The sequence below is a fragment of the Dreissena polymorpha genome, chromosome 4 (assembly GCF_020536995.1).
Source record: "Dreissena polymorpha isolate Duluth1 chromosome 4, UMN_Dpol_1.0, whole genome shotgun sequence".
Classification (NCBI taxonomy): Eukaryota; Metazoa; Mollusca; class Bivalvia; order Myida; family Dreissenidae; genus Dreissena; species Dreissena polymorpha.
The window spans coordinates 35,096,278-35,122,581 of record NC_068358.1 but is presented as its reverse complement, the minus strand read 5'-3'; the positions used below and the strand labels follow the sequence as shown (position 1 = coordinate 35,122,581).

At 38.7% G+C, this 26,304-nt stretch overlaps 1 protein-coding gene and 2 long non-coding RNA genes across 4 annotated transcripts in view; 1 reads left to right on the top strand and 2 right to left on the bottom strand.

Moving 5' to 3' along the window:
• Positions 1 to 4,788: 4,788 nt before the first annotated feature.
• On the bottom strand, positions 4,789 to 8,033 carry LOC127880149 (uncharacterized). Its single transcript, XR_008049438.1, has 2 exons — positions 7,730 to 8,033; positions 4,789 to 5,252 (listed from the first exon to the last, which is right to left on the bottom strand). It is a non-coding gene; the product is annotated as an uncharacterized LOC127880149 (long non-coding RNA).
• On the top strand, positions 7,219 to 10,692 carry LOC127880151 (uncharacterized). Its single transcript, XR_008049440.1, has 3 exons — positions 7,219 to 7,362; positions 8,763 to 9,018; positions 10,413 to 10,692. It is a non-coding gene; the product is annotated as an uncharacterized LOC127880151 (long non-coding RNA).
• Positions 10,693 to 12,748: 2,056 nt separating this feature from the next.
• LOC127880145 (alpha-aminoadipic semialdehyde dehydrogenase-like) overlaps positions 12,749 to 26,304 on the bottom strand; it is a 59,268-nt gene continuing 45,712 nt past the window's right edge. For both annotated transcript variants that reach the window (XM_052427382.1, XM_052427383.1), the window contains exons 16-18: positions 24,078 to 24,151; positions 13,987 to 14,062; positions 12,749 to 13,460 (exon numbers count right to left, since the gene is read on the bottom strand). In XM_052427382.1, the coding sequence (XP_052283342.1) occupies positions 13,406 to 13,460; positions 13,987 to 14,062; positions 24,078 to 24,151 (205 nt within the window). In that variant the 3' untranslated portion in view covers positions 12,749 to 13,405. The remainder of the gene's footprint in view (positions 13,461 to 13,986; positions 14,063 to 24,077; positions 24,152 to 26,304) is intronic.

Sequence of the window (26,304 nt, the reverse complement as noted above, 5' to 3'; positions counted from 1 at the left end):
ACGTGTTTATTTGTCTTTCATTCGTTAGCTTTTTACATTAAAATATCTAAGATGGATGTTGTTATCAAGAAAGGTTATCCTTTTAAGGATCCATAAACCATAAATATTGCTGATAGCGTAGCACTTTGTATTTACACAGTTTCTGTTATCAGTAATTCAAGTTTACAATATTTGAGCAGGTAAATACTTAAAATAAAGCTGTTCGAAGCTCCCAGAGGATATACGTTATCTACTTAAAATGATATTCAATATAACAAATATGTGTTTGGCGAAGTGCCATCGATCGTTCGGATTTTAAAAAAAACTAATTAAAAGAAAACTATTTAGGTTTTATTGAAAATGTGTGTTGGTTTAAATTTTACATATCAGCTGTAAATGTACACGAAAATCAACTGCTACATTTTATTCATGTTGTCAACGCAGGGTAAAGTTTGCATTGCTATATGTTGATATATTTTAAATAACATACGTTCAAAATGAGTTTTAATAAAGAGCTATATTTGGAGGAATTGTCACTGGCATTATCGAATGTCATGGAGGACATCGGAATTTCTCAATCCATGATAACATTCCGAAGAATCGCATGTTGGTTGCAAGAATCGTATAATTCATTCCAAGACCGTAGATACATATTTGGCAGTCAGAGTGAAGGATCGACAACGCTGGGACTGAACTCAGACTTCGATCAGCTCATATACAGTCCAAATAAACAATCTGTTGGGTTACATTTGTCAACGATGCGCGTAGAGGATAACAATGATCACCTTGTGCAAACGCCATTTACCCTACCACAGTGTTGCAGTTTGCAGCTAGTTTGGCCAAAACAAATAACTGATCAAACGTACGCCAAGCTTGGGTTCATACTGATGCAATTACCGTATTCAACTGACTTTCTAGCAACTCAGTGGAGGATGTCAACTAACCTTACAGAGAGATGTCTAATGTTTGACTTAAATTTGGTACATATGAAAGCATATGCTGTCACAAAATTGTTACGGAAGGAATATTTGAAGCGTATCGTTGGGGACAGGTTGAGCACGTTTCATCTTAAAACAGTTCTTATGTTTACAGTAGAGCAAACGCCGCCTGAAATCTGGACTGACAAAAATCTCGTCCAGTGCATCATCCGATGCTTGAAGACATTGACACGGTTCTTGAAATGCCGAAACTGTCCACACTATACGACATCGGGCGTGAACGTGTTTGCGAATAAAATTAAAGTGCATGAATACCAATTACTACTGAAAATGCTGGATGTGTTTGTAAGTACAAATCTGTATAACCTGTTTGCCATGAAGATTGACGATGTTGGACAGAGGATGTCGGCGGCATTTTGGAGTGAAAATCATCCCACCAACAATTACCAGCTGCCATCACGGGAGGAGAATGAACATTCTATCATAAAAACTGTACTGGAAAATGTCATGCTACACTCTCCAATCCGGTTAATGAAACATGCAATTCTTGAAAAGTACAACAAGTGTACTGCTTCTATGTTAGTCGATGCACTACAAGCAGACATTCCCAGGTTAAAATTATTTTCTTGTACAGAAGAAAACCTCATTAAAAACAATGCAATAGATATGTGGATTCAAACATTTCGCTCAAATATTGCCACAATACAAGCGTCTTCTTGCATAGATCAGAAAACACCAATTACCAAGGAAATAACTATGTTGTATGAAACTTCGATAAAATCCGGTATGTTGGCGTGTTACCTAAAGTTTTCGTCTATGCTGATTGTTACCGGTCAGAATGAAAGGGCTGTTTCGTTGCTTTTGGAAATAGAGGAACAAATACAACCAATTATTGAGGTAGTTCCGTTTCCAGGTAGTCCCGAACCGGTCTGTTGTAGGACGACAAAATCTATAACCCCAAGTGCAATTAAGTACATCTTGAAGATGTCGTTGCCAATTGTTTTTCTGCATTATGAGGTGAATTGTATACCACAATTCCTAGCTTATGAAATTTATTCCACATATATCCCAACGTTAAATAATGATGCCGCAAAAGATTACGTAAGCACAATGAAAAACGACGTAACCGTGGATGCTTTGCCGTTGTTGTACTACCTGAAATTTGTCGCATGCAGACTCATTGGCAAGACAGATTTGCAACAAGCAGCATTTGACGAAATCTTAAAGTTTCGAATACCGGTACATCAAATTGGTCAAAGAAAAGCCACAGTGGGCGCCACTACCATGAATATGATAGGGCACTGCTGGGAACTTAACAATAATTTTATTGAAGCAGTGAAGGATTACAGCTCTTCACAGGAGATAAATCCTCACAACAACGCAGCCAGCTGGCACATTTTCAGTCTCGTAGGACGATGTCTGTTAGGTGAAAAATAGTTGATACCGACTTGTGTTTACGCAGTAGTTCGTATCAACGTGTATATATTCAATGTTGTAATATTTCCAGTCTTCAGATGCTGTCAGTAGTAGAAATGCTTCTTGTTTTGATGAAAGTCAGACTGTCTCGCGATTGGCCATTTGCAATAAATAAAGGACTTTGTACTATAGTAAGATTTCTCAACTGCTGGTGCGACAATAGCACTTACCAACATTACAATATTCACGAACAGAGATTTCTTTACTATTTACTGTGACATTATGAGAAAAAAAGAACGTTAATAGTAAAATATTTGTTAAATACGAGTGCCAAATATGTGATTTTCCAAAACATGTTATTGTATGATTTTGATTCAATAGTAGATGTTGTTACAATAGGACATTGATAATTTGCAATCACACACAATGATATTGTGCTATTGTTACTTTGTATTTAAATTTTAGGTCGATTTTGTGGATGTGGTCATGTGCATGAGATTTATGAAATGAGTGGAATGTTTTACAGTGTATATCAATAAGATGTTTTATTCACGTGTTTTAATCAAGTGTTTATTGTTTACATGTGTAGTTCATGTAACACAAACGTTGGAACATCATATACCAGAATTAAGTTTGCATTTTTTTTCTCATAAAACAATTACCCTGCTATTTATACTTACTGTGACCAGGTGTATCGCACGCTTTTTGTTGTGTATATTGTGTATTTGTAGTTTACTTGTAGTATGCGTATATTTATACTTGATATAATTTAATCTAGTTTCGATGCTGGAATGGGTAGTATTTCACTTTTATATTGATGTATTCAATTCTTACCTTGATAATTTTCGTGAGATGGTGGTCTTTATTTTTGGGATTAAAGTATGTTAATTTTTTTTTGGACTTGTGGTTGTACATGTTAATGGCACATATAGAGTGCTCTTTTTTCAAATATGTTTCAATTGAATGCATATGGCAGTTGGAGTACACCACTTCTTAAATACGAAATCGTAGTTCATACCAATTCTATGCAATACCTTATGTTATCAAATAAACTTTCATCGGTAACGTGAACAATAATTGTGAAATGAAACACAAGGTGCCTTTTGGTGTAAATCAGAATTAAATTGAATGTTAGAAAAATGGGCCATATTGAAACCTGTTAAGTGGCATAATAACAAGAGCAGTTGAGTAAGGCAAGCGTCATGGAAAGCTTTTTGAAGTATCGTTTAAGGCTTGAGATTAATATAAGTATGCTGTTAACGAAAACCGAAGTTCTCGCTAACGCATTTAATTCTGATTGCATCTTGTGTCCTAAAGAGCTTTCCTTTTCTAATGAAAAAGTTGATGACACATTTGTCGATATAAATTATACGTAATCGTTTGCTCATTACGTATTTAAATCATGAGTGTCCTTGTCGAATACCCTCGCGTGATTCATATATTTAAGCTGAGCATGTAATTATACAAAATTGATACAAAATTTTGGTTCTGAAACAAATTGAGAAGTATTTTTTCTGTATCTAAGGACAAAACTTCGCATAATACTGCGAAAGAAAAGTGCACAAATGCTCAGTTTATAGTTATGTTGTAAACTGAATTAAAACTCAGAAAAAATCGATTGTTAAAATTGTTATTTTTACGTTGTTTTAGCAATGTCCAATCTATCCGTAAAAGGGAAATACGCCATAAATATTGAATATGTAATTGATTGTGTGTCTCTTGTACTGTGATTTGCTTCAGATATGTACACATTGAAGAACATTAATCTTACCCTGCAATTGAATCAGTGCAAGTAAAGTACGTTGCTCACCGAACTCAGCACACAATATAAATATATCAGACACTAAATCGTAAAAAAGCATTTTTGGAACAACCTCTTTCAAAAAAACGAAGTTTAAATTGCATTATTCTCACGCTTACATAACAGTTATAGTAACACCACAAACGAATATTGTGAACAATTGACAGCTTACTCAGCTGGTTTGGTCTGTACGTTTAATAAAATATTGTGAAGTTAGCTTAAGAAAAAATAGCCTACAGTTCACTCCTTATAATGTATATTGGGATTTAGACAAGTAATTGTCTTCTATTCAAACGACTCTATTCATGACATGCCAGTTGTTTATTGATTTTTGCTATCCCTGCCAATATGATTTAACTTATGCAGTTAGTGTATGGAGTTAAGCGTGCAAATACTGTGTGGGGAAGTTAAATAAATTACATCGCCATCTTTATACTTGTTTATTAATGGTATGTAACAACTGTATGCATTGGTATTTATATTAAATAAAGCAATGGATTCATGTACTATGGATCAAATGTCTCTTAGATTATCAAACGTTATGGATGACATTGGAGTTTCTGAAGACATTATTCAGTTTAGAAGACAGTCATGTTTGTTTCAAGAGTCATTTAATTCCTGGAAGGAAGTAACGTATATTTTTGGCAGCCAAAGTGAAGGGTCCACAACTCTCGGAATGGAATCAGATCATGATACGCTTCAACTATGTTACCGGAATATCTATGTTGGCTTGGACTTTTCCGATATGCGTATGGAAAATTTGAACCATCTTCTTGTACAAACTTTGTTGAACCTGCCACAATGTTGTAGTCTACAAAAAGTAGGATCTAGAGTTGACACGGACAAGTATCTGTATTGGGGACCTAGTCCGGAGCCTCAGTCAGATTACATAATTGATTCCGATGGCCGATTAGTTTTATCAAGCTTGGCATTTATTCCAACCGAAGCAGAGGATTTCGGTACAGCAATGGACATAGTAGTTGACTACCACGGTCCAGCGATAAACACCTTTTAAAATAAGTATTCCAACGACGTTGTCGTGGCTCTGCGCTGCGATGAATTACCAAAAGACTGCTCTGTCCTCATCTCAAGACCAAGACCAGGTCACTGGCCAAAACCTGAAACCATTGAAAAGGCTAAACATAGTGGGGTGTTCTTAACATTACCTGGTGTTAAAAAGAATACATTTGCTTATGATGCAATTTGCAAATACGGTTATATGTTCATGGAGCCGATCTATAAAAGTGACTTTCTAGCAACCCAATGGAGGATGTCCACAAACTTGATTGAGCGTCTTCTTATGTTTGATCTTACCGTGGTACAGATGAAAGCTTATGTGCTGACGAAAATGATGAGAAAAGAGTTTTTCAAACCTATTGTGGGAGACAGATTAAGTACATTTCATTTCAAAACAGCTCTTATGTTTACCGTCCAGCAAACACCACATAATTTCTGGACAGAAGACAATCTTGTCCAGTGCGTTATGCAATGTCTGACAACAATGAAGAGGTTTTTGAAACTCCGGTATAGTCCTCACTACACAATAGCTGGAATAAACCTCTTCGTAGACAAACTTAAAACGCATGAATTCCCAGTATTAGCCTGCATGCTTTCGGAATGTATACGGACTGGTCTGAAGTGCTTGTTTTCTATGAAACTGGATGATGTTGGGGAGAGATTGCGTATTGAGTTATCAGCACAATCATTTGAAACTGCATCATTACAAACAAGAGAGGCAAATGAACGTTCGATCATCACAGAAATACTCAGTCATGCGGCTCTTCTCTCACCTATACGTTCGGTCAAGTACGATATTTTCAAAAAGGTCAAATCATTCCCGCGCACACAGTTTATAGAAGCACTAACATCCGCAGCAGAAGAAGCAGGCCACGAGCTTAGGAAAGCGTTGTTTCAATCCACTATTGCTACTGTTAAGGCATCTGACTGCATCAGACAGAACGTACCGGTACCAGACGAAATGTACAAAACGTCACTGACGTCGGAGACTTTGACATGTTATCTCAAGTTTGCATCAATGCTCTTTTGTACAAAACAATACGAACAAACGGCTTCAATACTCTCTGAAATCGAAGAAAAAATCAATCCATTGCTTAAGGTTCTCCCATTTCCTGGAAGCACAGAGCAAGTCGGTATCCGATGCGCAAAGGTATCAACGACCCATGCTTTTGAATATTTGAAGACAATATCCCTGCCTGTTGTTTTCACGCTGCATGAAAAGAATTGCATGCCACAATTCCTAGCGTATGAAATGTACGCCACAACTATTCCAACAAACAAAGCTAAAACTGACCAATATGTGAAAGGAATGAAAGACGACGTCATCGTCGATTCCTTGCCATACTTCTTTTACCTGAAATTTGTAACGAATGAAAAACTCGGTAAAACTACGTTGCAAAAATCTGCATTTGACAAACTCTTAACATTTCGCTGGAGAAGGGAGCACTACAGTGAAAACTATCGACCTCGTACCCGATACGTTTCAAGTACAATGAATCTAATTGGACATTGCTGGGAACTGAACAACGATTTCTTTCAAGCAACGGCAGCTTACACAGCATCACAAGCCAGTAATCCGCACAACAATGCAGCAAGTTGGCACATTTTTTGCCTGATCGGAAGATTTATTTATGGTAAACAATTGTGATTAAAGCACTCGGTCTGTCGGAATGGACCCAATACATACGTTGGCATGCGGCCGTGATTTATTTTAAAATGAGCTCGCATTAGAAAACAATATGTTACATTTGAGATCGTTATATTCCTGATATGTTTATTGTTTCATTGAACCATTTCTAACAAAGGTGTAACTGTATTTATAAAAACAATACTGTTGCATTTTATTTAGTCATTAAACATAGTAAAATCTATCTGTTTTTTACCGAGTGTAGATTATGATAAAATACATGCAATACAATGCCGAATAAGGTTATGAGCCTAACTCAGATTTCATGTAAACTACAGTGCACCACTCTAAAAGTTTACAATATCAACTGGTAGATTATTAACGAATTCAGGATGAATCATCGGGTCGCGTGAAATATTGGCATAACATGTGGTTATCAGGTATCTTTTGACAAACTTACGCAGCAAACAGTACAATACATGACCACATAGTATTTATGTTACCAAGGAAATAAATATATAGCGTTTAAAAAAGATCAACTATGTCCATAAGAAACATGAACTACCTGCAAATTCAAAGTTTAGGTAACTAATTATATTAAATTTAGTACATTCACCTAAATTTTCATGAGATCACGAACAACGTTCGCTGTAGATCTTGTTGTCAAGTTTCAAATGTTTTCGTCCGAAAATATAGGCAAAACACGACAACTTCAACAAAATTTGTATATGCTCATTAGATCGCGTTTTTTCTCCACATTATGGCATGACCAACCGTTTTGTTTAGCTGGTACACGCAATTGCCAGCGGTTTCCGTCGGTCCATTTTGTCCCAGGAAAGAACCGTCTCCAGACCACGTCCGTCTGTACAAACTACAACAATGGCATTCGAGGAAATCTTTTATCTTTTTTGTCTGATTATCTCTCGGATCGTAAACAAAAAGTAATCTTACCGGGAGCGTATTCAACTCGTATTGACATTCTCGCCGTTGTCCCTCAAGGCTCTATTTTAGGTCCACTTATGTTTCTAGTTATATAAATGACATTGTCGCTGACATACAAGCACACATACATTTGTTTGCTGATGATACTAGTCTTTTCATGATCGAAAATTTGCCAAACGAAACTGCAGTCGTATTGCAATCAGACATTGATAAACTTTCTAGCTGGGCAGACAAATGGTTAGTATGCTTAAATCCCTCAAAATCCGAATCAATGCTAATATCTCGCAAAACAAATAAACCACTTCACCCATCATTGACTATGCAGAACGTTAATATACCCGTTGTTTATGTCCATAAACATTTAGGTGTACATGTATTTATGTCCAACGACTGTACATGGCATGCGCATATATCGTTTATAAATGAAAAGGAATGGACACGAGTTCATATAATGCGTCGATTAAAAATTATGCTTAATAGAAAAACTCTCGAGAAAATATACGTTTCGTTTATAAGACCAATACTTGAGTACTCAGACGCTGTCTTTGATAATTGTACGCAATATGAAAAAGATGAATTAGAAAAAATCCAAACCGAAGCCGCACGATTAACATCTGGTTGCACGCGGTTAGTCTTATTAGAAGATCTTTATAATGAGCTAGGATGGGAAACTATCAGTCAACGGAGACGTAAACATAAATAAATATTATTGTACAAAATGAATTCTAGTAATGTACCAAACTACTTACAATCTCTTTTGCCTGCAACAGTTGGGTCATGTAGCAATTACTTTATTACATAAAATGAAAGCATATATTATACATTTTAAAGGAAAAATTTGAAACGCAATTGTAACATGTCAAGGCAAGTGCAGTCACTCACGTCTTCGCAGTGTGTCAACACGTGTAAAGAATTGACTGATGTTTATTAGAATTTGGAATATATACTCATTTGGTTTACTGTGGTGGTTGTGCGTAAATATTGAGGTTCTGCACGTTAAGTACAGCTAAAAAAAACATGGCATGTATTGTATTTTGACCAGGAAGCTGTACTTGTGCAGGGTGGCTGGGTAGTTCTTCTTGAATGCTCTGAGCTTTTATGAGTACATACGTACAGCATCCGGAGAGTCAATAGCTGGGAGTTGGATTATTGCAACTAGGACCCGGAAGGTCAATAGCTGGGAGTTGGATTATTGCAACTAGGTGAGTGGGGAAAGAAATGTTCATTTCGGAATTGTTCACAGAAGTGCATGAAACAGATGCCTGAGATGGAGTTGCAGTTGAACATGATGCCAAAAGGTTTGAACATCTTTTTTGTGTTTGTTCGGAAATTTCGCTGTAATTTATTATTGACTGGACGTTTTTGTGTCCTGTTATTTGCATGATTTCAGTGGGTGCGATATTGGAATCCCCTAATTTTTGCACAAGGTGTTTTCTAGCAGAATGGTTACTGATATTTTTGGTTTTGTCAAAACCGACCTTGATTGCCACTGTTTTCAACATCTTGGCAATTTTTTTCCCACCAAGTTTCTGCCGTAGGAACCAATGATCAGAACTGTCAATTAAGGGCACGGTTTTTGTTGCCAGGTAGAATGGGCTATCATCAGTGCTGAAGCCGGGTGGTCTTTTATCACTATACTGTTTGTAAATGTAAATAGGATCCCTATTTCCTAATTCCGGTGAAGCAAACATCTTCGGATGAATTTTTCTGGAATCTAATGCATTTGCTCCAATGCGGGTCTTTGTCTGTCGTTCATTGAATTCCAGAAATTCATTTCCTGAAGCATCTGTCTTCAGTTTGACCTCACCCCATCTTAAAAAAATGTGTTTAATTATCAGAAGTTGTTTCATTATATTTAAGTAAGTATTCAGGGCGGTTCATGTAAAATTCAAGATGTTGGAGGTTAAACAAATGATTTATCTAGTTTAGACTCATTTTTATCGCTGTAAGTCTGTCATTTCATTATTTAGCTAACCTTAAATTGTACTGCTCATGACTTCCTTGCAGGCCGAAATGGAGGGAGTTGTTTAACCAAATGGTATTAAGGAGTGATTTTGGCGTTGTTGAACCCAAAATGTTTTCTGTGTAGAGTTTTTGTATCTCTTCATCAGATAATGCGGCAGCCGCTTTAGGCTTGTTTCCTAAAAAAATAATATAGAGACGTTTTTTGCCTGTTTTTGTGAACTCCGCCCATCCATTTTGAGTCGCGTACTTGTTTAAATTTGTGAAAAGATGAGTTGCGAACTTTTAAAACTTGTGAAAATTTGAGTCGCTAACTTACTGAAATTGTGAAAATTTGAGTTGCGAACTTCTTGAAATTGTGAACATTTGAGTCGCGAATTGCCCCAAATTATGAAAAACGTCCATTCTCACAGAAAGAGAAAAAGCTCTGATAAATGTTATCATTGTCTGCACATTTTACACATAATTAAGACTCTGTAAGATTTAAATATTACCAGTAATATAAATTATAACAATCATTATCAGAAATTGTTGCTTTAATTTTTTTAACAAATATTAAGTAGATAACATTTTAAATCGAAATGAAATCAAGAAAACAAAGTAGATTAATATAATGTTTTAAGTCAATAATGCTGTATTATTCACAAATTTCATGCCATATTTATTGTAAAAACAGTTTTTTAAATTTACATTTTCCTTGTTTTTTTAGATTTTTCTGCTTTGCTTTCAGGCAGTCGCGTGTGAGGGAAAATTCTGGACCTCTGCTCCGAAAGATAGAGAATGGGTACTTTGCTCTTTGGAGTTTCCGCTCAATGCTTCCCACAATGCTACGCAATGTGACAGGCTCGTTTTCATCACCATCACTCTTGTGAATGGAGAGCAGATATGTGGCAAGATATTCATCTAGATGGTCGACTGATAAATTGTGGATTGACTTCGTTTCGCCTTTCTTCGCAAGATATTTGTTGAAATCGACTGACATCTGCCAGTGTTTTCCGGATAGTTTTTTGTTATCTTCGGCTTCAATGAATTTTTTTACAACTTCGGTTGTTATTTCTATGGCGTCTGATATGTTTTCACTCAGACACTGTTCTCAGTTTTTGATTTTGTTTCAGTAAGGGATTGTAAATGACTTTTATTAAAATTAACATTTGCATTCGTGGTTCATTAAACACACAATGACACAATATCATGGCATTACAACGATCAATTACAAGCATGCGAGGTTTAAGCTTGTTGAAACGAATGCCTAGCCGACGAAAATTGTTATAGGCATTCAAACCTTACACCGAGCGCCGTCAATGACAGGTTCTTCTGTACTTCCTCTCTGACTAACATCATCTTTGTTTTACTGAATATTTATTGTTCAAATAACCACTTCCTGATAATCTTTTCTAGTAACCATTCAATCGAATTACAATTAAATCAATCAATGATTTAATGCTTTCCTGAGCAACAAAGCGAACAATTATAGATACGATAAATGAACTTAAATACACATATTAGCTGAAACCTTGCTGGTTGACAAGATTTCAAGACCTATCAGCTTATAGTACAAATATGAAATCATCGTCAAGCTTTTGAAGAAGAAGCCGTTATAAATTATGTTTAAGGTCAGTGTAACAATAATATGTACTACCTTGGAGAATCCTTTCTCATAAATATATACTTTTCGCGACTTTCATCAATATCAAAGCAGACTGTTAAAGTCGATCAGTAACCGGACTCAATAAGTGCATGCTTTATCGAAGGCCCTGACACTGCCGAATAGCAAGCTTTGTGAATTGCAACAAACATACTTATTCTGTTTTCGTACACAAAACGAGGCTTGTCTACATCACGAGTCCCCCCCCCCCCTCCAGGTTTAGAAATGAAAAGTTTTTAGTAAAAGTATAACTAGTGTTACAGACCTGGTTTAGTGTTGATGTTTGTTTTTTTGGTGTACATGTTGGGCTGGTGAAGCTTGTATGGATTTTGACATCAATCACGAGTTCAGGTTGGCTGGTCTAGCTCATGTGGAAGTTTTGTTCATTGATCAATTCCAGATTGGTCATGACACAATTGAGTTTAAGGACAGCTGTCAATCACTCACATTTTTATGTACACATATAACAAGTAAACCGCTCATATTTGCTAAGCTTTCACCATATTAAATGGGGTTTATTTACACAGTCAAATATGGCCTTCATATTGTCAACAGAAACATTCCGACTGCATTTTATTAAGAATGGGTCATCAATGTGGCCTCGTGGTAGCAATTTTGAAATATCTGACATGATGACATTATATAGTTTTTAGACGCCTGTGATGCAGATTCCAACTCCTCTTATTTTCAGAATGACCTAGAAAATGTTTCATCAGAGGGTTTTTTCAAGAGTACTACAGTTTTTCAAACATTATCCCTGTTCACCTTAATAGTTTAATGAACATGACCCAGATTCGAACTTCACCTAGATATTGACAAGATAAACTTTCTTAGAAAATTAAATCAAGATTGAGTAAAAAAGCTGGCTTCTAAATTGGAAAAGTTTTTCTCAGACTTTAACTGGGGCCCTAGCTTTTAAGATGTACACGTCACAGATTTGAACTTCGCGTGGAAAATCTTTAGAAGAACAGTTTCATAAAGAATGATTCATAAATGTAGCTTCTAGAATGGTATTCAAGTTTTTCTAAGATCTAACCAGGTATCCTTGTTTTTGGATGCACATGAGTGCTTTGAACACATAGATACTATCAAGATAAACATTTGCAAGTTTCATCAAGATAGTCATAAATGTGACTTCTTGTTGTAACACATTTTTTAATATAGATTTGACCTAGTTTTTGACCCAAGTGACCCAGATTCGAACTCCTAGATATTGTCAAGATAACATTCTTACCAATAAGCATCATCATCGGATAAAGAAATGTGGATTCTAAACTGGTTACAAGCTAAAAGTTTACACCATTCACATTACAACGCTGGTGATTGTAACCATAGCTCCTCTTTAAAACTTTGTGCTGAGTTGAGCTAAAAATCCAAACAAACAGACAATCTAAGACATATCAGAAAGGAGACACATAATAAATATTGGTTCATTTATTTACAAGTAAAACGCACAAGTAATTATGCACATTTTTTGTCAGATCAAAAAGCACTTCAAATAGTATCACATCATAGCAAACAAACAGTTAGGATGTCAATATTCACAAACACCAGTTTTCAAAGGTTATAAACACGAAAACAATGATCAAAGTAACTTAGAAGTCATTAAGATAAGCACCACAATTTATAACACAAAGTATATCAATGATTCAAATTAGGCAAATATTCAAATTGATAACACCAGCTGGGTAACATATTGAGGAAAAAATAAACCTACTCCATATTCATTAAGTACATAATTATCAAAGAATAATACACTGCTTAAGCACAAAAACAACAACCACTATATGGTCTTAATGAGTATTTAAATAGTTCAATGCTTTAGTACGCACTAATGACATTTTCTTAACACTAGTCTTAAACAATGGGGTGAAAATCCTTGTCTAAATCAGTTTAACATCAACATGCTTAATACTGATTCAATGTGAAATGAATCCACTCCTTAAACACAAATACATAAAAAAGTTGAAAATAAAAACATTAAACATTGTAAGTGTACATATTTCATATGTAAAATTGAGAGTCATAACCCTTTGTACATCACAGATTTTATGCAACTTTCTTGCTTTCAAGACCACTCATTCAAACTTGATTCCTTGGGCCAAAGGCAGCTCCTTGCTATAGTTGATGGTACTGAAATAAATAAACAGATATATGGAATACTTGCAGATAATGTCACATGAGCTGTGGCATGACAATGCTCCATGACAAGTATTATTTTGCTTTGATCATATAATGTTAATTGTGCTTTAGTTACTTAATATAACAACGACATATTTGAAGTTGGAAAACTGTAGAGTGGTAGCTTGGACTATTATGTAAATAGTGAAGCTAAAACAAAGTTTTACACTGACAACTACCTTAAGTAATGGTCTATGTTTATGTACATGTAATGGGCTATTAAAAACCTTAACAGTATTGCAAATTTTATATGAAAATGAAATAAATGTAATAATGATATGAACATTAAATGAGCAAAAAAACTTCTTAAGAATTAACTGACAGCTTATAAATTTTGCATTTACTTTTCATGCATGACTGTATTTGACAATAGTTGTGAGTACATAGTTTTAATAAATCAACTTAGATGATGAACTTTAATATATTTTTAAAGCAAAACCGCAATATGTATTGCATCCAATAAATGTTCACTACTGACCATGTTGAGCGACGCATGTACTGTTTCCAAGAATCACTACCAGACTCCCGGCCACCACCTGTGTGCTTCTCACCACCTAAAGGCATAACATAGAAAGTCAGGGCTTTGCTCCTTCTATAGTTGTAGCCTTTATAATGCAGCAATGCTTCAAAAGAATTCTTTTAGATCATGCAGTTTTCTCCTTAAACTGATATCACTAGCTCAGCATTATTCATTCTCCTACCTTAAACTTTTCCCCAAAATACTAAAATGGAAGAATGTTCCCTCTAAAAATGAAGTTTAAGACCACATCCCACCAAAAAGCATTGGAAAGCTACCAATAAGTTGAATGCAATAATAGAATCTTCATATAAATGATGAGCATTTACTACAGAACAGAATAGGTCTCAATAATGTTGAACAGGTCACATAATACTATGAACATTCATGTATTATGACAACCAGTTAGCAAACATTAATTAACTACACTAGGAGAAAAACTATTACATTTAATTTGGAGAGGGGGGTCAGAAGATGATCTAAAGAATTAAATCAGCTACTCAGATGATACAAATCATAGAAGTATAATATCAAGTTAAAGTTAACGAGTTTGAAAGTTATATATAAGACATTACACAAAACAGCCGGACATGCCAATTTAGAAATACTTTGATAAAACAACTACACAATTGTGTTTGTGACAAGAAAAATAAATCAGATTAAAAAAAACGATGCCAGATACATATTAATGATTTAAAGGACAGTGAACAAAACAACAACAGGAGCTGTTTTCGGTCCATTTAAGCAGTCTACATTGAAATCAGCTACACATCAGTCATATTTTGTACTTGTGGAGACAAAAAAACAACAGCAAAAAATATATAAAAATATTTCAAAATCCAAAATAAATGATAAACAACAAAAAAAAACATATGTAAAGGAACTATAACAAAAAGATCTGTTTCAGAACCTTTTCTGTACTCTGTATTAAAATCAATTACATACCGGCGAGATTTACTAATTGTCTAAAGATACTTAAGATTGTAAAACAAATTTTTCTAGTAAAATTCATTTTAATTAGTAATTACTTACCTGATATCATATGCTTACTTATTCCGATAGGATCGTAATTTATCCGCAATTTTTCGTCCGAGGAATCCCACACTTTTTAGAAACCCGTCAGGTAGGTCAGAGCGGTCACATAGTGCCGTGTAGCCGTACAACCGAAACGGGACATTACCCAGAATCCACTCTTATTCCAATAAAAAATATGAAATATTAGACGAAGAGCGGGGTGGGAGGTGGGACTTACCGTTATCAGGTAAGTAATTACTAATTAAAATGAATTTTACTAGAAAAATTTGTTTTAATAGCTTAATTATGTTACCTGATATCATATGCTGAATTTGCAGCTGAGGCGGGAAGGTTCGCGAAAATCTCCCCATCACAGCGGAACCCATATCTCGGGTTCTCAGCTAATCTTCGTTATTACGGTATTAACTTAATTCACGGATAAGCGTAATATACCTATGCCGTAGAAGATACTAACGTTTGTGCAACCACAAGGGGGCCCAACAAATACAAGTTGTCCTGTTGGCACTCAAGAGAACGAAGATAAAAAGATGAAAAAGTAGTCTGATTCCTCCAGAAAGCAGCTTGAAGCACGTCAGAGAGTGGGGTATGATTAATATATGCCCACGAAGCCGACATTGCTCGTAATTCATGCGGTCCAATCTTAAAAAGGGATGAATCCCTTGAAGAAAGAGAAGAGTAAGCCCTTTTTATAGTTGAGGCTACCCAACGGGAAATAGAAGCCGCAGACACATCGCCCCCCCCCCCCCCTTTATGGGAAAGAGTCTCTTGCGAGAACCTCGAATAGACTTAACTCTACTAAGATAGAACTTCAAAGACCTGACAGGGCAGAGGAGTCTATCTTCATCTTCATTACCACAAGTTCTAGAAAGACTTGGGACCTTGAAGGGTTTAGAAGCCATTGAGGGGAGTTGATTTTTAGCAAGGAATCCTGGCTGACACAACAAGGTGACAGAGCCATCGGAGGAATCAAAACGAAGATGGCTTTCTTCGATAGAAAGAGCATGAATTTCACTTCTACGTTTGGATGAAGCCATGGTAAGAAGGAAAACGGTCTTCCAGGTTAGGAACTGTAAAGAAGCCTGATTAAGGGGTTCATAGGGAGCTTTAATAAGCGATCCAAGAACACAAGCCAAATCCCATTTGGGGGTAAGAGAACGAGACACAGGACGTTTAAGTTCCATGGCTCGGATCAGTTCCGAAATGGCTGGGTCAGCACAGACTAGTGATGACTAACGAAAAGCCAAGGTATGCGAAAGCACAGATCTGTATCCTTTGATGGAGCTAAGAGAAAGTTTCTTATCATCAAAGAGATAGATTAGAAAATCCGCTATGCGTCTAGCAGAGGGATTGAGGGGATCAATTTTCCCTCGAACACACCAATTAGAGAAGAATTTCCAGCGAGCATCATAGACTGCTCTGGTGGACTTCTCCTCGCAGAGGCAACGAGCGTTGAAGCCCTGACAGAAAAGCGTTTCTTCTGCAGGGATTGCCTGATAACGGCCAGACGTGTAAGTGGAACATGTCTGGATCCATGTGAATTCTGCCTCTCTGAGATAGGAGATCTGACCTGTGCGGGAGTTCCCTGGGAAATTCGCACAGGAGACCGAGAAGGTCGTTGAACCAGGATCTCCTGGGCCACCAAGGGGCTATCAGGAGGATCCGGCAAGAGCTCACCCTGATTTTCCCTAAGATTTGGGGAATTAGAATGGGTGGGGGATAAGCGTAAGCGCCCAGTTGATCCCAATCGAACGAAAGCGCGTCTACCGCCCACGCTGCTGGTTCGTACACTGGACTCACATACAGAGGAAGTCTGTGGTTGTCTCTGGTCGCAAACAGGTCGACCAGTGGATAACCGAATGTGAGGAATATCTGATTGGCCACTTCCTGATGTGTCCACTCCGATGGAAGTAACTGGTGTTTGCGAGACAAACCGTCCGCCAGGGCGTTGAGACGACCTGGTATGTGTTTGGACAAGAGAGAGACGTTTAGGCTCTTGCAAAGAACAAGTAATTTCATTGTTTCCAGATACAGGGAGTGAGAGTGTGTCCCGCCCTGTTTCTGGATGTAAGCCACGACTGATGTGTTGTCTGTCGATACCATCACACAGGAGTCCCGAAGATGTGATTGGAATTGAGAAACAGCTAGAAAGACTGCTCGCATTTCGAGATTGTTTATGTGCAGGAGAGACTCCTGAGGAGACCACAATCCTGATAATGTCAGGCTGCGGGGTTCCAGGTGAGCGCCCCAACCTTCCATGCTCGCATCCGTTATGAGATGTAAAGACGGTTGCGGGGGAAGAAGCGTTACTCCTGCCAACAGGATCTCCTCGTCTAGCCACCATTGAAGGTGTGGGACTAAAGACGGAAGGATGGGAATCTGTGTAAGCAGATTGTCTGGAGACCATTTCCATCGAGCTGAGAGATAGTGCTGAAGAGGACGTAGGAAGAGACGTCCCAACTGCACGAAGTCTGCTACAGAGCTCAGGATACCGTTGAGTGAGAGGAAATCTTGAGCTGTGATATGACATTGGGACAGCACCCATCTGACCTTCAAAAGGAGGTCTGATACACGTTGCGGTGAGACCCTGACCCGATTGACGTGGGTCAGAAAATTAATTCCCACGAATATGAAATCCTGAGAGGGAATGAGGTCTGACTTGGCTACATTGAGAAGGAGTCCTAAAGAGAGGAGCTCCTTCCAAGAGAACTCTAGGTGTAGCAGAAGCAGTTGATGATCAAGCTGGTGTAAGAGCCAATCGTTGAAATACTGAAGCAGTTGAACCCCGTGTAATCGGAGGTGTGCGCTCACTGCCGCCATGAGTTTGGTGAAAACTCGAGGAGCTGTGGCCAATCCAAAGGGCATCACCCGAAACTGGTAGACCTGGCCTCGAAAGGAGAAGCGCAGGTACTTCCGGTATATGGGATGGATAGGAACATGGAAGTATGCATCTTCCAGGTCCAAGGAAACCCCCCATTGCATGGGTTTGATGGAGCGCCGAATGAAGGCAGGAGTCTCCATCTTGAAAGTAGGTTTGACTAGAAACGTGTTGAACACTTTTAAGTCTATGACTGGTCTCCAGGAGCCGCTTTTTTTTTGAACAAGGAAAAGGTGACTGTAAAATCCTGGAGAACAAGGGTCGTGAACCCTTTCTACCGCCTGTTTTTCCATGAGTCCGAGAATGGAGTCTGGAAGTTGTGGATGCGGAGATACCAGATCTATTGGGACGCGAGAGAGTGGGGGCCTTTTTTCAAATTGAAAAGTGAGGCCTTGTGTGACAAGAGAATGAACCTACGCGTCCGAAGTTATTTGGAGCCATCGATTTGCGAAGTGCATAAGTCTGGCCCCGACTGGTACCTCCGGCATCAGAGGTTGTGGCGGTAAAAAGGGGTATGACCTAGGGCTGACCTTTAGGAGGTCCACCCTTGCCGGAAGAAGGATTAAATGACTTCTTGTCCGCATTGGGTTTGCCCTTACTCCAATTTTGTTTTACAGAAGGCTTCCGATAGGAAGTTGTTCTGTTCTGAAAAGGAGGCCTATTTGTGGGCTGACGTGGAGCAGACGGACGCTTAGTAGGGAAACTGTCCCTTTTAGCGTTCTTGGCCGGTGGGGCTCCTGGGGGCTTAGAAGCAGGGCGCTTAAAAACCATAGGGCGCTGGCCAGAGTTGCTCCTAGCTAAGGAGGCATGTATCTGATCTTCACGATCAGCAGTAAGTGCCAACTGTATCCTCTCTCCGAAAAGAGAATCTGCTGTTAGTGGAGCAGTTCGAAGGGAGTTTATGCCTGTTTCCAAAAGGAAATTATTGCGCAAGGAAGAGAGGATGAGGTCTCTCCGAAGCCTTAACATCTCAGACATAGACGACGCAGCATTGTGAGATAAACACTGCGTAGTACGTGAAAGATGTATCAACAAGGCCCAGAGCTCCTCTGGGATTGAATCAGAGAGCTCCCAAACCAAGTTTAAGGCTGTGGCTGCCATGAGATCTAGCTGGTTAGCCAGACCTATGGAACGGCGTTCTCTCAGCTCCCAATTTTCCAACAGGGAAAGAGGGACTGATGTATGGGTAGATGATGAAGGCATTGTAAGTGACAGCTTACTAATGTCAGGAACCGGAAGTTTGGAAAGGTCCAAACCGGTAGCAGGGTCAGGTACCGGGGCCTTATAACTTTTTCCGCCGTCAATCTGTTTAGGCTCCGTCAGCTCCTTAGGGGCTTTCCATGGAGATGGCGAAGGCTTATTGGCTGGTTCAAGTGACTGGACAAGAGGGCCAGGATGGCCCTGAATCGCTCACCTGACTCATTAAGATCAGATGAAAACTATGACCTCTATTGTCTACACAATGTTTTTCTATGATTTGACCTAGTGACCTAGTTCCTGACTCTATAGATGACCCAAATACAATCCCAATCCAGATTTCATCAAGATAAACATTCTGACCACAGTTCATAAATATTGGATGAAAACTGTGACCTCTATTGTCAACACAAGGTTTTTCTATTTATTTGACCTAGATTTTTACCCCAGATGACCCAAATACAATCCCACCCAGATTTCATCAAGAATTCTGACCAAATTTCATAAAGATTGGATGAAAACTGTGACCTCTATTGTCTACAGAAGGTTGTTCTATTATTTGACCAAGTGACCTTGTTTTTGACCCCAGATGACCCAAATACAATCCCAAACCGGATTTCATCAAGATAAACATTTTGACCAAATTTCATCAAGATTGGATGCAAACTGTGACCTCTACTGTCTACACAAACAAATTGTTGACGGACGGACGCACTGACACACGCAGGCACGCACAACGGACGCCGGACATAACACGATCACATAAGCTCACCGTGTCACTTCATGACAGGTGACCTTAAAATATGTGTCGGAGATAAACATGAACAGTTGTGGTTAAAATCCCATAGAAACAAGGGCTGTTTGTAAAACATGCATGCCCCCCTATATGGGCTATAAGTTGTTGTAGCAGCCATTGTGTGAATACGTTTTTTGTCACTGTGAATGGTGGTGGTGGTGGTGGTGGTGGTGGTGGTGGTGGTGGTGGTGGTGTAGTAGTAGTAGTAGTAGTAGTAGTAGTAGTAGTAGTAATAGTAGTTGTAGTAGTAGTAGTAGAAGTAGTAGTAGTAGTAGAAGTAGTAGTAGTAGTAGTAGTAGTAGTAGTAGTAGAAGTAGTAGTAGTAGTAGTAGTAGTAGTAGTAGTAGTAGTAGTGGTAGTAGTAGTAGTAGTAGTAGTGGTAGTGGTAAAAGTAGTAGTAGTAGAAGTAGTAATGGTGGTAGTAGTAGTAGTAGTAGTAGTAGTTGTAGTAGTAGTAGTAGTAGTAGTAGTAGTGGTAGTAGTAGTAGAAGTAGTAGTAGTAGTAGTAGAAGTAGTAGTAATAGTAGTAGTAGTAGTAGTAGTAGTAGTAGTAGTAGTAGTAGTAGTAGTAGCAGTAGCAGTAGCAGTAGCAGTAGCAGCATTACAAGACCAATACTTAAGAATGATCAAATGGGAAAAGGTAACCTAGCACTGGCAGTAAATATGGGGCTCATTTACAGGTCAGATTTGGAATCTCTGCTGTAAAATGAGATTTTGAATGAATTAAAGGGAGGCAAATCTGTAATAAAAAGAACATGCATAAACCGTAGTTGTTTCCCTTGTTTGAACCATGCTAAATCCTTACAAGTTTGGAAAGAATTGGATGAAAAATTTGGACTTTATTGCATAAACACCATTTTCTCAATTCAAGGGGAGGTAATTCTGTACTTCATGGACCAATAATGCTCATTTTTTGTAGGGTTCGTGTCCTCATTGATATAAAGACACTGTGCAAATTTGGAAAGGATCGGACAAAAAATGTGGAAGCTTTTTTGAAAGTTTTCACAAAATAGGCAAAAACGAATAAACATGCAAAGTTCAACGAGCTCCTGCGGCCATGTTTTTTGACGAATCAAATTTCTTTGAACAACTTTTTCAGGGGAGCCTTCAAAGGTCATCCCTGTGAAAAATTTTGAAAATCTGATGAGCGGTTTCTGACAAGAAGATTTTTTAAGATTTTTACCATATATGGTCATGGCGGCCATCTTGGTTATGTGATCAGATTTTTTGTAACAATTCTTTTGTCCCATGACCTAGGGATGCTCCACATGAAATTTAGTTGAAATTGGCTCAATGGTTTAGTAGAAGAAGATGTTTACAAATTGTTTACAGACAGACAGACAGACAGACAGACAGACAGACGGATGGACGGACGGACGGTGAGTGATCACAATAGCTCACCCCGAGCTATCGCTCAGGTGAGCTAAAAACAGCCATTGTGGAAGAGCCAATAGGAAGGCGTAGATCCACTCGGGAAGTAGCCTTACTTATCCTGCCAGGCTCTCGTCTGCGTGCTACCTGTTCTGTAACGGTAACCGCAGATCCTGTGAGAGACAAGGAAGGGCGGGGGCAGAAGTCCTCATCTAAGGTATTGAACATAAGTTCGTATACCTGATTGATGGAGGCCAAATAATAAAGTTCGGCCTCATTAGACTCCGAACCCGCCTAAATCGAACCATCTGCGGGAGCATTGGATTGATTGAAACCGGTGGATATAGGAGAAGAAATAATAGATTCATTCGCTTCTATCATGAGAGAATCCTTTTCCGGCACCATCAAAGATAAAGCTGGTGAGTTAGGTCTCTCAGAGATCAAGTCAGCAGACTCACTTTGAATACCAGAGGTCGCTGGTAAAGGATCAGTCGAAAAAGGGACAAAGATTCCCGGCGACTGTTGGATCCACAAAGTATTGGGATTTGATGGTGTAGCGGCAGCTCGGGGTATACTTCTATGCAATGTGGAAGAGACCCGTAGGGCTGAAAACGCAGCCGAAGTGGTTAGATTAACCCCTGTACCTTGAGACTGATATGTATGCAAACAAGTGTTTGAATACAAATTATGCTCAGTGGTTGTAGGAACGGCTGAAGTGTGTGTTGAGGCCAAAATAGAGGCCGACACACGTGGAAGGGTGTCAATAGATTCCTCAGAGAAGGATCGACTAGGGGACCTAGGAGTCCGAGAGCGCCTAATAGAGGAAGGTCTATGTCCCTTATCCCTGCGATGCCGAGACACTGTTCGGCGGCGCTGGGAATGATGTTTCCTGATCGAACGTCTCCCCGAGCGCTGGCGTGATCGCTCTTTACGAGGCAATCTACGCCGAGAAACACTTGGTGAGCGTGAACGACGTTCCCTCCGATAATGATGAGGGCTATTTGAAGTAGACGATGAGTCATACGACGACGAGCCCGAAGTGGAGGAGTAGCCGGAAACATCAGACACTACACGTTTACGTCTGTGACTCACAGTAGAAACAGGGCTGCGTCTACCTTTGTGGAGTACTGACAAGGTAGTGTCAACATCAACGGTGACCGGAACGGTCTGTTGCACAGACCGGTACCCGGTGACCGGATCGGTCATTACATGACTGGTGACTGGACCAGTCAATGACCGGTGACCGGTTGACCAGACCGGTCACAGCATGACCGGTGACCGGACCGGTCAATGACCGGTGGATGGACCGGTCACAGCATGACCGGTGACCGGACCGGTCAGTGACCGGTCATAGCATGACCGGTGACCGGACCGGTCGATGTTGACCGGTGACCGGTGAAGTCTCTGGACCGGTCAACTGGTCATTCCCGATGAACGGACCGGGCAAATTTTGTCCGGTGTCGTCACGGGGTAGGGACCGATGCCTGGCAGCTACTGGTGGCATATGGTCAAGATCGTGTGGTGAAAAGTCCCAACACACGGAACTTTTCCTACGTTGATCTGATGCCGAGTCATTCAACTGGTCATTCCCGATGAACGGACTGGGCAAATTTTGTCCGGTTTCGTCACGGGGTAGGGACCGATGCCTGGCAGCTACTGGTGGCATATGGTCAAGATCGTGTGGTGAAAAGTCCCGACACACGGAACTTTCCCTACTTTGATCTGAACTATTCTTGTTGCGTCCACGACTCTTGAAGGGTCAACGCTTGATGGCCCAGGTATCTGCAGACCAATGCTCACAGAAAGGGCAGCAGTTATCCTGGGTACATCCTGCACACGACAGGCAGCTACCATGGTTGTCCCATGCTGCCCTTATGTGTCCACATGAGCCACGTGTTTGAGGCATATTTTGCCTTGAACAAACAAACAAATACACAAAACAATACAGAAATACACGGATATATATACGGAGAATGTTTTAACGCAATACAAAAACTTCTCTATTCTGTTAAACAGAAGAATCCAGCGAAACAGAAGCAACAATTAAGTTAATAACAAAATGTCGGCCTTTGTATATCGCCATCCGGAATAAGAGTGAATTCTGGGTAATGTCCCGTTTTGGTTGTACGGCTACACAGCATTATGTGACCGCTCTGACCTACCTGACGGGTTTCTGAAAAGTGTGGGATTCCTTGGACGAAAAATTCCGGATAAATTACGATCCTATCGGAATAAGTAAGCATATGATATCAGGTAACGTAATTAAGCTATTAAAATTGATTTGGCAATTTACATAGAGAAGGGTACACAAACATCAGGAAAAAATATAGTTATAATTTGTCATTTTCATAAAAACGCAGAACCTTGATAACAAAGGGTTAAATTATACAAGTTGATAAATATTCTTTAATTCAAAAAGTTAGAGTTCATACTGGTACTATACTGGAAAGCATTTAAATGCTATGATGTAGTTAATTGCTTGTTTAGTGCGTACTATTATACTACAAGGATCGTGTTTACAAAGGTATGTATACTGTAATTGTATTTTCTTTGGGTAGCATGTACAATATATAAAATGGACAGTCCTTACATAAAGCAAGCATCTAATTGTTTAAATTTCATTTCCAAAATTATATTAAGTTGTTTAAGCTGTTTTCTGAACACATCAAGATTTAAATATGATGGAATATATTCATAGGGTTAACATTTTTATTTTTATGACAAATTTCATTTAATATACAAAATTATGCAATAAAATCAATCAGAAAGTTGCCTTACCAAACGCTCCACCTATTTCAGCTCCATTGGTTGGAATGTTCACATTTATAATGCCACAGTCAGATCCCTTGGGTCTGAAGATTATACATTTACTCAAATTAATATAAAAATGCAGCACACAAGAATGCAAAGATATAAATACAAGAGGGCCAAGATTGCTCTAGTTCGCTCACCTGAGAGGAGTCGGTTCATTTAATCTTTACCGAACGTCAAACTTGACCTATATATTGTCCAGACAAAAATCCTGGTCAAGTTTCATCATTATTGAACCAAAACTCTGGCGTATAGTGTTTTTGTTTTTTGTAAGATTTGACCTGGTGACCTATATTTTAAGTTGACTCCCCTAACCAAACAACAAACTTTGCTTACAAAAATAAATATTTGGACCAAGATTCATAAAATCTGAAACAAAATTGTGACCTCTAGAATGTTTACAAGGATTTTGTATAATATAATGAAAATTTGGACAATCTTAGGGCAATAATTATGGCATTAATTATGTGATTTTGCTCATGATCAAACTTGACTGAGATCTTTCAGCAACTTTCATAAAGACTGCTTGAGAAATGTAAATGCTAGAGTGTTTACAAACCAAATGTGGACGAACGGACGGCGGACAAAGACCAATTCTAAAACCTCACCTGAGCAATCAGGTGAGCTAAAAAGTGTGTATCACCGATCTGAGCCATTTTCCAACTTGTCAGAGAAATCAATAAAACCAATGTATTGACTAAGTTTCACGATGATTAGGCAAAAAATGAGACTTCTTAAGTGTTCCTTTTCTCTCTAGTCACAAAAGGAAAACTGCCCACCCCCCTGGCGGCCATGTCTTTTGACCGATCGGGACCATTTGCAAACTCATCTGAGATATATATAAAACCAATCATTTCACCAAGTTTCATGATGATTGGGGAAAAAATGTGATTTCTAGAGTGTTCACAAGCTTTTTTTACTATATCAATATAAGAAAACTGCACCCCCCGGCAGCCATGTTATTCAACTGACCGGAACCAGTTTTTAACTCAACTCTCGTATCAAGAAAACAAATGTTCTGACCAAATTTCATGAAAATTGGGCCTAAAATGTGACTTCTAGAGTGTTCACATGTTTTCACTATAAACATATAGAGAAAAATGCCCCGCCCACTGGAAACCATGTTTTTCACCGATCTGGACCATTTTCGAACTCGTCCGAGATATCAATAAAACCAATGTTTTGTCCAACTTTCATGATTGGGCCAAAATTGTGACTTCTAGTGTGTTTACAAGGTTTCTCTATAACCAAATAAGAAAAGCTGCCCCGCCCATGTTTTTCAACGGACCATAACCACTTTTTAACTCAACCAACATATCATTAAGGCAAACATTTTGACACAGTTACATGAAGATTGGGCATGAAATGTGACTTCTACAGTGTTTACAAGTCCTTTCTTTTTTTGACCTAGTGACCTAGTTCTGACCAAATTTCATGCAGATCGGAAATAAATGTAGCCTCTAGAGTGTTTACGAACAAATGTGGACGGACAAACTACAGACGGTCGGACGGACGACGGACGAAGACCGGTCACAAAAGTTCACCTGAGCATTCAGGTGAGTTAAAAACACTTTGTTTGCTCTTAGTTAAACCTTTTTACTTTAGCTCCATTAAATCAAAAGTTTCAGGCTAAATGGAACATTCTTTATTAATGATCAATGATCAGCTTATCACATGACAAAACATAAACATATGTAAAATGCCTTATGTATGCATATGAACATGCATAAAATAAACAAGTCTCCCTTTTGTAAAAGGGGTTTCAGTGCTTATGCATAACAATAGGCCAAGATGGCCCTGGTTCGCTCACCTGAGAGGAGTTGGTACATTCAATCTTTACCAAATGTCAAACTTGACCTAGATATTGTCCAGACAAACATCCTGGTCAAGTTTCATCATTATTTAATCTGCGAGTCATGATCATTGTACCTATGAAGTTTCATGATCCTAGGCGTAAGCATTCTTCAGTTATCATCCGGAAACCATTTTTCTAAGTTGAGTCACCGTGACCTTGACAACCATTGTGTGAATACGTTTTTTGGCACTGTGACCTTGACCTTTGACCTAGTGACCTGATAATCAATAGGGGTCATCTGCGAGTCATGATCAATATACCTATGAAGTTTCATGAACCTAGGCATAAGCGTTCTTGAGTTATCATCCAGCAACCATTTTACCATTTCAGGTCACCGTG